Source organism: Platalea leucorodia, assembly GCF_965183815.1.
Source record: "Platalea leucorodia genome assembly, chromosome: 9".
Classification (NCBI taxonomy): Eukaryota; Metazoa; Chordata; class Aves; order Pelecaniformes; family Threskiornithidae; genus Platalea; species Platalea leucorodia.
The window spans coordinates 42961896-42975095 of record NC_138831.1 but is presented as its reverse complement, the minus strand read 5'-3'; the positions used below and the strand labels follow the sequence as shown (position 1 = coordinate 42975095).

Genomic DNA, 13200 nt, shown 5'->3' with positions numbered 1-13200 from the left:
TCTGTGGGCAGCAAACACTTCTCCACTTATGTTAGTCTCTTTTTCAGAGGCTCAGGGGACATGGAAGCTCTGTAAGCTGCTTTAAAATTTTGCTGTTACTATTTGCTGTGTCTTCATCACATTGAACAGTCTAGCTGAGCTGATGCAGACAAAGCTGCTTTCTACATATTGGGGCGGGGATGGGGTTGAACTTTTAGATGAGCTTTCTTGATTGGAATTCAAATTGCATTCCCTAGCATCAAATAAGGGACAAGATTCAAACAAGGTTTGATTTGTAAAGCATCCTTTAAATACCTCCAAAATGCTTTATAAAGGGGACAAAAGTAACCTGTTGTAATGCAGGTGGCAGTTCTCAGGGTGTCTCCTGACATGACAAATTGTGGGCTCTGCTTTCTTGCCATCAGTATCCAATGTACTACAGCACATCAAAGCTGATGTAAGAGTTAATGTTTAAAGTGTTAATCTCCTCACATGAAATGAAGTAATGCTCCAGAAATAAGCCTGTTGCTGAAGTTCCACTTCAGATCTTTGAGGACCTGAATGCTGATGCTTGCTAATAAAAATAGCACAGTTTTTATGTGCTTTGTGTGAGCCGCTTATACAGCTGCTGCTTTCCTAAATTCCTGCATACTGGCAATGTACGTGCTTTAAAATCATAATCTGCTGCCTGAGAGCCACTAAAACTTAATATACAATCACATGCTGGAATTGTTTTTAACATTAAAATTCTAGGAGAATGTTTGTGAAACACTTAGGAATTCTCTTGCTCTCGGGCACTGTTGTGGACAGCCACCTATCAAGATGTGGAGCTGTGCTGCACAGCTGAAACACAGCATTTGGAGCTAAAACGTTAGCAGTTGTGAGCTGTTTTATGTAGCTGGCTGTGAATTCACTTAGCCAGTGAAGACTGATGAACTCTGTACTTGTTGTGCCGTACAAGTCAGCTTCCATAATAAGTAACTGGCATCCCCAGACCTGTTCTCCTGTCTGCCTTCTGTTGCAGAATCCTGTTATTGGATGTTATAGGACTGGCTACTAGAAGCCATAACTAACTGCCTCAAATATTTGTCTTTACTCAGAGTGCCTGATATTTATTGCAGCTGACCAAATCTAAACAGGGAAATGAGTCAGTTGAAAGCCTCTGGGTCTGAAGCAAACTGGGAAGCCACTTTTGTTTCACAGAAACTGAGATATTTTGTTTCCAGTACAACACAACTTTGCCTTTGGATCTCCTATGTTATCAGTACTTGCTTGTCTGTGCTATGGTACGTCGTCCTCGTCCCTATGTGGGCATGCATGTACCTCTTTGTCAAGAAGTCTTTCTGACTGCTATTCACCACCCAGCTGGCTGCTCAGCTCCTGTCATCTCTAAACCACTATTGCAGAACATTGGAAATGCTGCTTGTAGACATGGTATCTGTGCCTGGGCTCTCGTACATCTGTGAGCAGCCTTGCTGGAACAGGGCACACCAAGGAATGCATAGTGACTCATCTCCATACAGTGAAACTTGCTGTACTGGGGTAATCTCTACAGTACGCTGCTTTTCGAAACCACTTGGTTTTATAGCAGGCATTACAGAGAAGTTGAAGTCTGTTATGTCCTTGAACACTTTCCCTGTTTCTACTTAATATCAATGACAGAGAGAAGCCATCTGCTTTTATGAGTGAAGAGCCCTTGTTTGAAAGACATGGTTAAATTTAGCAGTAGTGGTAGTTTTAGTATAATGTCTAAAGGGTAATGCTTGAATGCTCCTTAAACTGTGGATACTACTTAGTTGCTCAGTCTGCATATCTAACTCATGTTTCCATGTGTCACACCCTGCTGAGCTTGTTTTGTTAAGGTGAGCCATAAGAAAAATAGCCTGAGTACATCATCTTCTGCTTACAGAATGATTGTTTTGGAGGAGCATCTCTTTTCAGCTGTTTCCCATGAGGAATGTTGGTTTCATTGCAAAACAATCTGTGCTAGCTATTGCTACCAGCACTGTGTAGTTAAGTTTTTCAGCTGGATTGAGTATGAAAATGTCTCTGGAATTGTTTTACACATAATATGGCTTAAATAAAATTTAGCTTATCTGATCTGCAATTTCAGAGGGTGAGGACTCTTGCATAATTCCTGGCTATTTTTTTTGCCTCACCAGTGTGGTATCGTGCACCTTCATGGCTGAAGAGTTCTTTCTATGCCCTCCTTTTTGTATGGTTTTAGTAAAAGCAAGCTGAAAGTCCACACAAACCCTGGATAAAAAGATGCCTTGTCCTTCAATCCTGTACAGTCGCGCACTATTATGCTCAGTACTTGGTCTTGGAAGTTCTTGTAGACTTTGTCTCAAAAACGTAGATAGAAGTCACTCATAGGAAGACTTTCAAAAACAGATTTATCCATTGCCAAAATGGAAGGTCAACAGAAATAGTCTGACGGACAGATCATATGCCTGATTCTGCTATAGATTATAAGGATGCTTTGCAAAGTTAAACTTGTCCATCAGCTGAGGACGGCTTTTACTGGAATGCAGTCATACAAGGGCATCACTTTGTTACTGTCAAGGCTTTATAGGGCTTTGTAGTAGGTTAGATTGGCAACTTGTCTTGGTAAATTAAAGTCTAATTTTTAATAGCTGCCTACTTTTGCATTAGTCTGGTAAGGTGAGTTTTAATCTGCCTTAGTTTTTCACTGATTATGCAAGATCTGTACAATCTGGGCAACTTCTTTCCCCCTTCCTGTTGAAGTCTTGTGATATTCAGTCTCCTGGAGCATGGATACTTAAGGGATTTTATGGTATCTATCTCACCATAAGCCTATTGCTTAAAGGCTGATGGGCAGTAGTAAAAAAAAAAAAAAAAAGATAGTTGAGATAACAAGCTGCTGCTTTAACACTTGCATGTATTTCAGAGCTTTTTTAACTTTTTTAACTGCTTTATTTTTAAGTACAAACTGCAGAAATATACTTAACATGCATAAGTATGACTAAGTGGGAGTAACAAATCTCTGCATCAGAGTACTGTCCTATGCACATTACTCATGCTGGAACTTGACCTTTGAACATTTATCTAGAAGAGTGTAGTTACATGCAGCGTGACTAACACTAGCACATGTTTGCTTGCAGGCAGCATGATGCTTAAACAACTGACTGGAGTTAACATAAAAGATAAGCTGAGCATTTTACTTGCTTGGTCCGTAGGATGCTCTGAAACACTAGCTTGTGCACTCTGAAGGCAGTGAGCAGGGAATGCACCCTTGTCCATAGGACTTCACACAGTTTTAGCCTTCAGATGGAAATGTGGAACCCATAGGTAGCATTTGTCCGTCATTATGGATGGAGTCATAGGGATTACTGCCTTGGCTTTAGTCTTTCCTTCAATGAAGAACATCTCAATGAAACTGCATGTGCTGTTTGCCTAGGTAAAAGCAGTGTAAAGGTTTGACTTACTGAAGATCGGTACTTCAGGTAACTTTCAGGTGGGTTATTTGAAGGCAGGTCTGGGGATTTTTTCCCCAAAGAAACCGGCTGTGACCTGGGGAGGCAGGCTGTGGTAAGTAGTACAGTCTTGGTAAGCAGTATGCTTGAAGCCATTTGTCTTCATTTAAACTCCAGCAGTAGTGGTGAGGCTTTGAAGACTCTTCTAATTTCCTCTCTGCCAACATCCTGCGGTATGCGCTGCTGCAGCTGTTCCACTGGATGACTGTAACTTACAGCTGGAAGCTGAACTGTAGGTAAACATGAGGAAAGGATTGCTGCTTGCAGAGATCCTTGATTTTTTTTTTTTTTTTTTTAATCAAGGTGGTAGTAGTAATCAGTCACAGCTGTATAACTTGGCTGTTGTAGCTGGAGAAATTGCTTTCCTGTTAGCCCTGTGGGGTAAGACTGGGTTTTGCCTGGGATAATCTTTGATTTGAAAAGTGCTGTATAGAAGCAGAATCACCAAAACTTTCTGATGCACGTGCTTAACCTAAGATTAGAAACCATGCAACGATGTTGACATCTGAGTCTCTTCTAAAAGAGCTGCAAATTCTTATTATACGTTGTATTTGACAGCTCTTCTCAAAAAAGGCTGCTAGCAAACCCCATCTGCAAAGCACTTCTGTGAAAGAAGACAAAAAAGCCTGTCAAACACTGTCTAGTGTGGGGTATGGCTACTGACCTGAACTGGTTGTAAAGTGAATGACTGGGGTGAAGCTAGCTGCTTTTTCTTACGCTAGAAGAGCAGTGTCTCTTCCATCTGGCATCATAGTTGCTGTTCAAAACCCTCTGCAGTGAGCTGTATGTGACTTGAGCAGAACCACCTGTAGTTCTTGTGCAGCCTTGTTTACACTGACTGCACTATCCCACTGGATATGTACTTTGAATCGTGAGAACGTACCCACTGACTGCTTTCCATCTCTACCAGCAATTGCAGAGGATGAGCTTGTACAGTCCCCCATCATTGCTGGGAATCTGTGCGCGGCTGGCATGCCGCATATTGCGCCTGGCAAGACTCACCTGCAGTGCGTATCTCCCAGTACAGAGATGCTGCGCTGGTAAAAGATAGATAGTGCTGCTAGCCTCATGCAGATTCTTTTAAAAGCTTTATAGTTGAGTGATCAAATTCAAGATGCACTGAGGGCAAATTTACAAGGTTACAACCATCAGTTGGCAGCTTTTGTAGCTTTTATTGAAGTGGTATATACTTCTATGGGAATCTATTTTGGGTCTGTTTGGGAAGTGCACTTGTGACAACTGAGTGAAACTGTGCAGTGAAATACTGTGTTGTATTGACTGTAAGAAGTCTCCCTCATGGATGAGGGAAGAGAACAGGGAGAAAGAGTGTACTGCTACTCTTGTCTTGCTAAATAAGCAAGTTTCTATTTTTATAGGAAGTCTTTTTTTATTTTCTTTTTTTGAGGAGTGTGTAGGGGGAACAGGGAGCTGTGGATACAACACATAAGAGCTGGCATGGGGAATAAGGTCCAGCTGTGTGAGTAGGCAGTGTCAGAGTGCAAAGGAGGCAAGGTTTCTGTCACATTCTAGTGGATTATGGGTTTAAGTAGTAAATCCGAGACCCGAGCTGCCTAGTTTTATGTGAACAGGGGAAAACATGAAAGAACAGGCGCTCTGCTTCATGTGGTCTCAAGCAGTAAAGGGAATAATTGCAGGAAGCCGAAAAAAAAAAAATAATGGGGAGGGAGTTGCTAATCTCTCAGGATCCAAGGTGATGTCAGCAGCTCTCAAGCTTTTTCTGGATACCCTGCTCTGTGTAGCAGAGCTCCTTAATTGGAAGCATGTCCCCTGGGACTGCTGTTCTCCCAAACAATAAATCATTCATGATTTCCTATTGACAACTGATGTAACTATCTTTTTCAAGGCATTGGCTTAGTCTGTCCTTTGCAGAGTGGCCAGGTGACTGCCCCACCACCACCACCACCACGTAGGCAACAGTGTGTCGCCAGTTAAACCACTTGCAGCTCTGCTTGTACTAACAAAACTGATAACTAAGCCTTTAACCCTTTCCAGCTAATAGCTGTGTTTCCCCCATGTCTTTTTTGAGGGCCAGTAAGCCAGGAAAAGAAAGACAACCTGCTTCATCATCTAGCTTTAGTATGCCCTTGATAAAAAAAGGTAATTTGGTAGAGTCCCCCCTCATGTTGGAAGGGATTTACTGTTCAGTGGAGCTTGGATGGCCAGTTCTGACAGGTCCTTTTAAAACTGTCCCAGCTTTACCTAACTGTGTTTGAGGGGCAAAATCTCCCTGTACTGTTCACTTAACTGAGAAAAGCAGTTCTGTGTAAAATCATCCCAACCATCAAGTCTTGGGGCTTTCGGTCTTCTAGAATTTGCTATCAGTCCTGTCGTTTCTGCCACTGGCTTGTACAGTTAAGTGCTTACGCAAGTTCATGTGGCTCAACCCAGCAGGCTTCAGTGTTTCAATTAAAAAAGATTTACAACGTTTTCCAGGTTTTGGAGGTCAGTTTGGTTGGCTAGCAACATGCTGTCCCGATCTCACGGAGGCACAAGGCCTCTGCTATTTGGTGGGAAGCATTTGTGCATGTAACGTTTCAATATAGAGGAATGTCTGGATTTTGGCTTCTGCTGCTGCTATCAGTGCTGATTTGTCAGCTTTGAGAGCATATCAGTCTCTCTTCTTGTGTAAGGCTGCAAAGATCAGTGCTGCCAGTTCAGTCATAGCAAAAACAATTTCATATTTGTTACTATATTTGGTATTGAGAGGGAGATTTGTTAAGGGAGTGCTTATCTGTTCTCAAAGGCTCGTTAACACAGCAGGGATAAGCAATTCAATTACTGCCTCTTTCAGGTACATTCCACCCCTGATCTGGGGAAAGAGTGGACATATCCAGACTGCCCTTTACGGAAAAATGGGGAGAGTGAGATCACCACATCCATACGGGCTTCGCAAGTACCTCACAATGCCAGATGGAGCAACAGCCACCTTCGATCTCTTTGAGCCGCAGTCTGAGCACTGCACTGGAGGTCAGTCAAACAGCTGCTGGCTGCATATTGCTGCTAACCATGTGCCATGGTTTAACCTTGATTCTATGCTCTGGGGGGCGGATGAGGACACTGCTACTTGATTTAGCAGAAAGGATAGATGTTAATTCTGGTGATGGAAGGGGGCTGCTGAGCAATACTAAGCAATGTGTGGAGGCTATGAGGCCATCTTGCTGTATACCTGTATCTCAGACAGCAGGAGAGACCCTACTAGACTAATTAACTGTTTGTGGCAACTGTTTGCGTGGAGTTAAGGAACAGAAGAAATGTACCATAACCTGTGCCTCAAGTGAGAGGCTGGCAAGCGAATCTGGTGGTAAGCCTTGTTTGGAGTGCCCTTTGCCTGTTAAGGCTGTGGGATCACAGAACAGAAGCTAGCTGCATGCGGTTCTTCATAGCTGCTGTAGAACGGTTACTGTTATCTTTATCACTGAAAAGAATCTGAGCAGTGCTTTCCTAACGAGGCAAAAATTCAGTGGCTAGAGCTGCTAAGCATTGGAGCTTGCACATAAGAGCCTGATAGCTAATTTGAAGTGTATATGCTAATCCTGAATGTAATTTACTGTGCTTACTTGAATTACAACAATTACTTTCTTAGTTGATGAAATGATATCTTGTTAAACTAGTGAACAGTGTCAGTAGATCAACTATCATTAGATTAGCCACAAAGCAGATGATGAGTAATGTCAGCTAATCAGAATGTCTGTGCTTAGCAAAGCTTCATTTTGAAGATCTGTTACGCCCAACTCTGGAAGGGAAACGAGGGACCAATAGTGTAGCCGGTGTACTTGGTGCATGAACGAGCAGTGGGCCCCAGAGCTTCCACACACTTAGCAGTCACAACAGGCTGTCAGAAGGCAGAACATGTGTAATGTCAGAAACATCCTTCAAAGGGAAGAATTTACTCTTGGTCTCTAGGCAGTGCCTGTAGAACTGTTTGGGCAGCTTTCCCTGAAGTTAGAAAACTGTTCATCTCCTGTAACATGAATTACTTTTTCACATCTGTAGCACTAGAGCTGCTAGTCTCCTGTCCCATACTGGATTTTTGGCAGACTAGTAGGGTTTTTAGCTTGCCTCTGGTACATGGTTTCCCACGGATCTGAAATGGAAACCTTCTGAATCTCTTAATTTGCATGGAGTGACATTTACTTAACTTCTCTCTCTTTCTGTGCACAGAGGATGTCACGATGGTAATCTGCCCTGGGATTGCTAACCATAGTGAAAAGCAGTATATCCGCACTTTTGTTGACTATGCGCAAAAAAATGGGTACAGATGTGCTGTCCTGAATCACTTGGGAGCCTTACCAAATATTGAGCTCACTTCTCCACGAATGTTCACATACGGTAGGTATTTTATGGCAACTGGGGACTTATTTTCAAGCTTGTGGAATTTCTAGGGCTTCATCAGCCTCCTTCAGCATAACACAACTTCCATATCTGAATGAGGATAATAATTTTGTGCTGTTTCTTAGGAACTCAACTGAACTTACATGTGAGGAAGAGGGAAGCCTAATACTGGGATTCACTTTTCCTTGTTTCTTCTCCCAGCTCTTGCACGTGTATTCTAATCAAGGAGGCAGTTTTTTGGCAAGAAAACCTCTGGAAAAATATTGAGAGCCTGCTCGCATGATTTTGGAGATGCTGAAATGTCAGTTTAGTGGAATGTGAAACAAACCTGGCTCTGAAGGATAAACACTACTTCTGAGGCTTTGTAAAATGTAATATGAGAGGAGTTTGTACCAGCCTATCGAGAAAGTACATTTCTGTCGTAGGAGGGACACGTGAGGATTGGTCCCTGGATGTAACACAAATGTCAAGGAACAGCAACAATTCTGCAATATGATAGTAAAGCTACAGAAGTGGTAGTGCTTAACTGCCATGATTTTGGGCTTTCACATTGAGCATAAGGAAATCTTTCTTGACCTAGAAATTCAAAGGAATAGAGGATTTGGAATTGTGTTAAGGGTGACCCCAGCTATTCTTAACTGCCCTGCTAGTGAGTAACATGATCTTTGTAGAATGTGGCCTTCTTGCCTGCGACCTGATCTGCTTGTTCCTGAGTTCTTTTGGGCCCTCATGTCCTTCTTTACTGCAAACATCTATAGGTACATTATGTCAGGAATCAATTGTGGGTTTAGCAGACTGCTGTTAAGTTTCTTTTTCTTCTTTAAAGATAACTAAGATACTTACTGCTAAGAGTTTGGATTAACAGTTTGAGTGTTTATCTTGAACAGTTAATTGCCAAAATAGAAATATTGTGCTTTGAGATTTTGGGTCTGGCAGGCAAATAGACCGTAATGCTTTGTTGCTTGTTTTAGAGTTATTAAATCTACTCCTCCATGGAAAACATTTCAGGAATACCAAGTACATCGCTTTGTATTGAGGCCCTAGGCTGTTAATGGCTTCAAGCCTACCCTGTCTTGGGAGCTAAGCTTGGCCTCCTTAAAGCATTTGCTTTTTTGATAAAAGTTGAGAGCTTTCTCCATGGAGTTTTGCTTTAGACCTTAGGGAGTTATTCTGTAGCGGACCTCTCAAGACATACCTTTCTGAGTCTTTTATAGCCTTGGAAAGGGCAAGAAATGCCTAGCATTTCCTTTGAGTAAGACAGCAAATCACTTCGCAGAGTTGCTTTTTAAGTGGAGTGCCAGCAAGACCATGAGCAGACTTTACTCTGCCTCCAACCCAAATATCCCAGTGTCCTTCCAGCTTTTGCTGGATTCCTGACTTATTTGTTGAGGAGCAAGTAGCCTAAACTTGGGATTCTCTGAATCCTCCGGCCTTTACATCAAGTTTGATCTATGGCTATTCTAGTTTTGGATTTCTGGAATAGTTGCCAGCTGCCCTTAAATCACGAACGACAAACACTAAAGTATTTTGACTGCTGGCTTCTTCCAGAGGAAACTAGAGCAATGCAGCATTTGTCATCTTGAGGAAAATTGCTCATTAAGAATGTTCACAAGGAAGTGCCCAAGCCCTGCTGAAACACGCAGCCAGAAGCCTGCTGTTTCACTGAAGTAAACCCAAACCTGGTGCTCGGTCTCCTCCAGAGCCAGCCAAAGCCTGAGTCTGACGTCTAGCAAGGATGCTACAGTCGGGGTGAGGACACAGTGGACCACTGTTGGTTGGCACAGGGTAGAATCCCAGCTCTTTGCCTTTATCTCCCTGGACAAGTTCCACAGGACAGAGCTGAGATTCTGACTCTAGACAGGAATAAACAGCTGGTGTTTTATTTCTGTTGTTCAAGTGGTGCCTCCCGTGCAGTTTGCAGTCTTAAATCCAACGGGAAGGTTAACAAAGTGCATAGACAGTTGATACTAGTGTACTAATGCCATCAGTTTTGCAGCTGCTTCTCTTCATGTTTCCTTTTCCCAAACTCAAAGGCAGGAGAAGTAGCTGTGGGTACTCAGATGTTGCATGTGTGGAGGCCTTCAAGTCTGTCAAACAATCTGAGGACCCCAGTACTGCCAGAAGCTGGATCCCTCGGTGCTTGCAGCCTGTGGGATGCAAGTGGGTGTTAGCTGAGAGCAGAACAGATCTGTATAGAGGCACTTACCGCCTCTCTTGAAGAGGGGATACCCATGCATCTTCTAGGAAGCTGCAGTACCTTTTACCCCTTCAGTGGTTAAAAAGGGCTAGCTGCCTCTGCTTAAACCCTTCCCTGTGATTCCAGAGAGCACCTGCTTAGTCAGGCTTTGCAACAGTCCACTGCGAGCTCTGTCCTGACAAGCCAGCTCTGCATTTCCATCACCTCCCTGCATCAGCATGGATTTAAGGATCCATGGCAGTCTTGCTAAAAGCAAAGGAGCAAGCTGCTTTCCAGACACCCGACTTAAGTTCAGAAGTGGCAAACTGCCTCAGGAAGGTAATGATGTGTGCTGTTCTTAGATAGTAATGTCAAGGCCAGAGTTGTTGGAATCTGCTTTTTAAGCTGCTTTAGAAAGAAGAGTTTGGACTGTCAGATTAGCTGTTGCCATGATTTCTAAGCAAGTTAATTTCATCTTACTTTGGCACTCTGTCAGAACTAGGCATGAGCTAAGGTCCACAGGACTCATAAAACAGATACATAAACACATGGGTGAATCAGAGCTCTTAAGAGCTCTTAAAACCTTCAGGTTATTGAAAAGTCAGAAAGGGTAAGAAGCTGAACTTAAAGCACACAACTGAAGCTTGAAGAGGGAATCTAGGTATGTTAGAAGATGAATCTTGACTTTGTCCTTATTTTTAGGTTGCACCTGGGAATTCAGTGCCATGGTTAATTACATCAAGAAGACCTACCCTCAGACCCAGCTGGTTGTCGTGGGCTTCAGCCTGGGCGGAAACATTGTGTGCAAATACCTGGGAGAGAGCCAGGCCAACCAGGAGCGAGTCCTGTGCTGTGTCAGCGTGTGCCAGGGGTACAGTGCGCTCAGGTACGTCTGGAGACTTCTCCATGCCGGTCTCTTCTGGGGGAGCAGGAGGGAGCAGATCTTGCGAGGGGAAGAGCGTGCTCCTTCTCTTGCATTGAACTGGTCTGACAGATTGTGGTGTGTGGGATGCCACCCACCTGAAGGAGCAACCAAAGCTTTGTTGATTTGGCAGCACAAATAAGCTTTCTGTCAACAATGTAAATAAATTTTCTGTGTCTGGCCAGGTACATGCTAGCAACTTCTGGTCTGTGTGTGTGAGCTGGCCTAACTCGGTGTCATGGCAGAATTGCTACCGCGTCCCAAGAGGAGGCATTCCCTGTGCAGTCCTGGTGTAATTACTCAGGCACGCTGGGCAGCGTGACAAACTGCTGAGGTGATGCCAGGTTTGCAAGCAATAGTTTACACTTTCTCATCGCTCTCTGAGAAGGATTCGTTGGTTCGTAATAGCTTTTCTGGCTTCAGTGTGCAGTTTCACCTGGCAGCTCTTACTTGGGGAGACTGGAACAGAGACACACAGCTCATGCACTGTCAGTCCATGCTCCCCTCTTAGCATGTGTCACTGAGACAGTGCTGTGGGCTGACGAGGAGATGGAGAGGCACTTGCAAATATGTTATACACTTTGGAAGGTGGGGAGGAGAAGGCTTATAGCCCTGAAGTCTGCCTGCGATGTTAACCTGTGGTTCCCCACCTGGAAGCCAAGGCTGCAGCACTTCAAGAGCTGTAACGGCTCCACCTAGTGCTAACACTTGTGTTTACTGATGGAGGATCTGGGTACAGCACTGCTGCTTGAAAACTGGTGGCTCAACTAATGTGCAGTAATTTTCCATGTATGCACAGTTAATGAAGATTAAAACAGTGTAATTGGCTAAGCTACTGCTTTCAGTTTTTACTGTCTATACATACGGACAACTACTAAGGTGTAGCTGACTTTACAGTAATTTAACTGCGCTTTTGAGCCCTGAGACTATTTGAAAGGCAAAAGGGGCTGTTGAGACTAGAGTATTTGGGTCAAGGGCCTTTGGGCACTTAAAAATGGTGAAACTGTGGCGGCCCTTTGAGGGGCTCACTATGGAATTTGGCCTCCCAGCCTGGCCAAGGTAGCTGGAACTCTCTTGATGCTGCTGATGCTCTGCCTGTACAGGGACTGGTTTGATAGTCAGCAGTCTGAAGACACCTTTTACGAGTTAAGCTCTTACAGGTGAAAGTAAGAAGCTTTTCTGGAAGCATTAAGATGTGACTAAAGCCTTGATATGCACTTCAGTAATATTTCAGCATACCTAATCCCTTTTGAGATCAGATGTGACTACTGCTAAAAGAGTGTATAATCTACTGCTAGGTCCCTGTGAGTTCCCACCCTTAAAATCTGAACAGATGCTTTCAGAAACAGTTTTTCTGCTTTGTTTCAAGTTAAATGTTCTTAGTTGTCTTGGGGTTCTGTCATGGAGCACAGAGCATCTTTCTGAAGCCAGCTCCTCAATTGCAGCCATCAGACAGGGTTTGCAAGGATCACATCTGGCTGCGGTCCACTTGGTTCGTCTTCTGCAATTGTGCAATATTGTATTTCTCATCTCCAAAACGATGTTGCAAGTAATGCTGTTCCTAAGCCGATTTCTGTAGTAATATGTCATGATGTGCTGGTAGAATAGCAGGGCAGGGACAACCTGTTTAACAGTACTGCACTTGGATATTCATGTGGAAAAATAACAGCTGCTTGTCTGACTTTAATGCAAGTCTTCAGTGGGTTGTGTGGATTATTGAGCTCTTGACTCCACCTGCTGGGTAAACATCTACTAGCAAATCTCCAGTCGCACAGCATCTGCTATGTCTTACTGGGCAATCAGCAGGAAGGCTTCTCACTTGTCTCCCTACCTAGTAGCTACTTCTGCTTTAAATGCTAGTTAGCTGAAGAGCTAGGGGAAAGCAACATCAGTAAATACCTACTAAGCAAAAGACAGGATAGGGAGGGCCTTGCACCCCTGGTTGTAGAAGTGGGAGGGAGGGAGGTACGAAGCACCTCCAGGTGGAAGGGTTAAGCCTTAGCCTTCCTGGGCTTGGTCTGGTAGGTTAAAATAACTGGCCTCATCCCTCTGGGCTATGTGAAAGTGGATTACCTGGGTAGACGTGACCACTTAGTTTACACTTCCATTTTCTTTTCTTATTAGCTTGTACAGCCTTTGTCCCCCAAATAACTTTAGGAAGTGAAGGAAAAAAGTGGTGCTGAGCAAGGAGAACCAGGGATCTGAAATATGAAAGCCTTTCCAGAGCATTAATCATCAGTCCCATAGATGGGCATAATAAAGTAGCAGCAATA

General features: G+C 43.6%; 1 protein-coding gene across 2 annotated transcripts in view; it reads left to right on the top strand.

Annotated features, from left to right (window-relative positions):
• ABHD2 (abhydrolase domain containing 2, acylglycerol lipase) overlaps window positions 1-13200 on the top strand; it is a 42946-nt gene that overhangs the window by 16465 nt on the left and 13281 nt on the right. For both annotated transcript variants that reach the window (XM_082322761.1, XM_082322762.1), the window contains 3 exons: window positions 6289-6464; window positions 7659-7826; window positions 10708-10891. In XM_082322761.1, the coding sequence (XP_082178887.1) occupies window positions 6289-6464; window positions 7659-7826; window positions 10708-10891 (528 nt within the window). The remainder of the gene's footprint in view (window positions 1-6288; window positions 6465-7658; window positions 7827-10707; window positions 10892-13200) is intronic.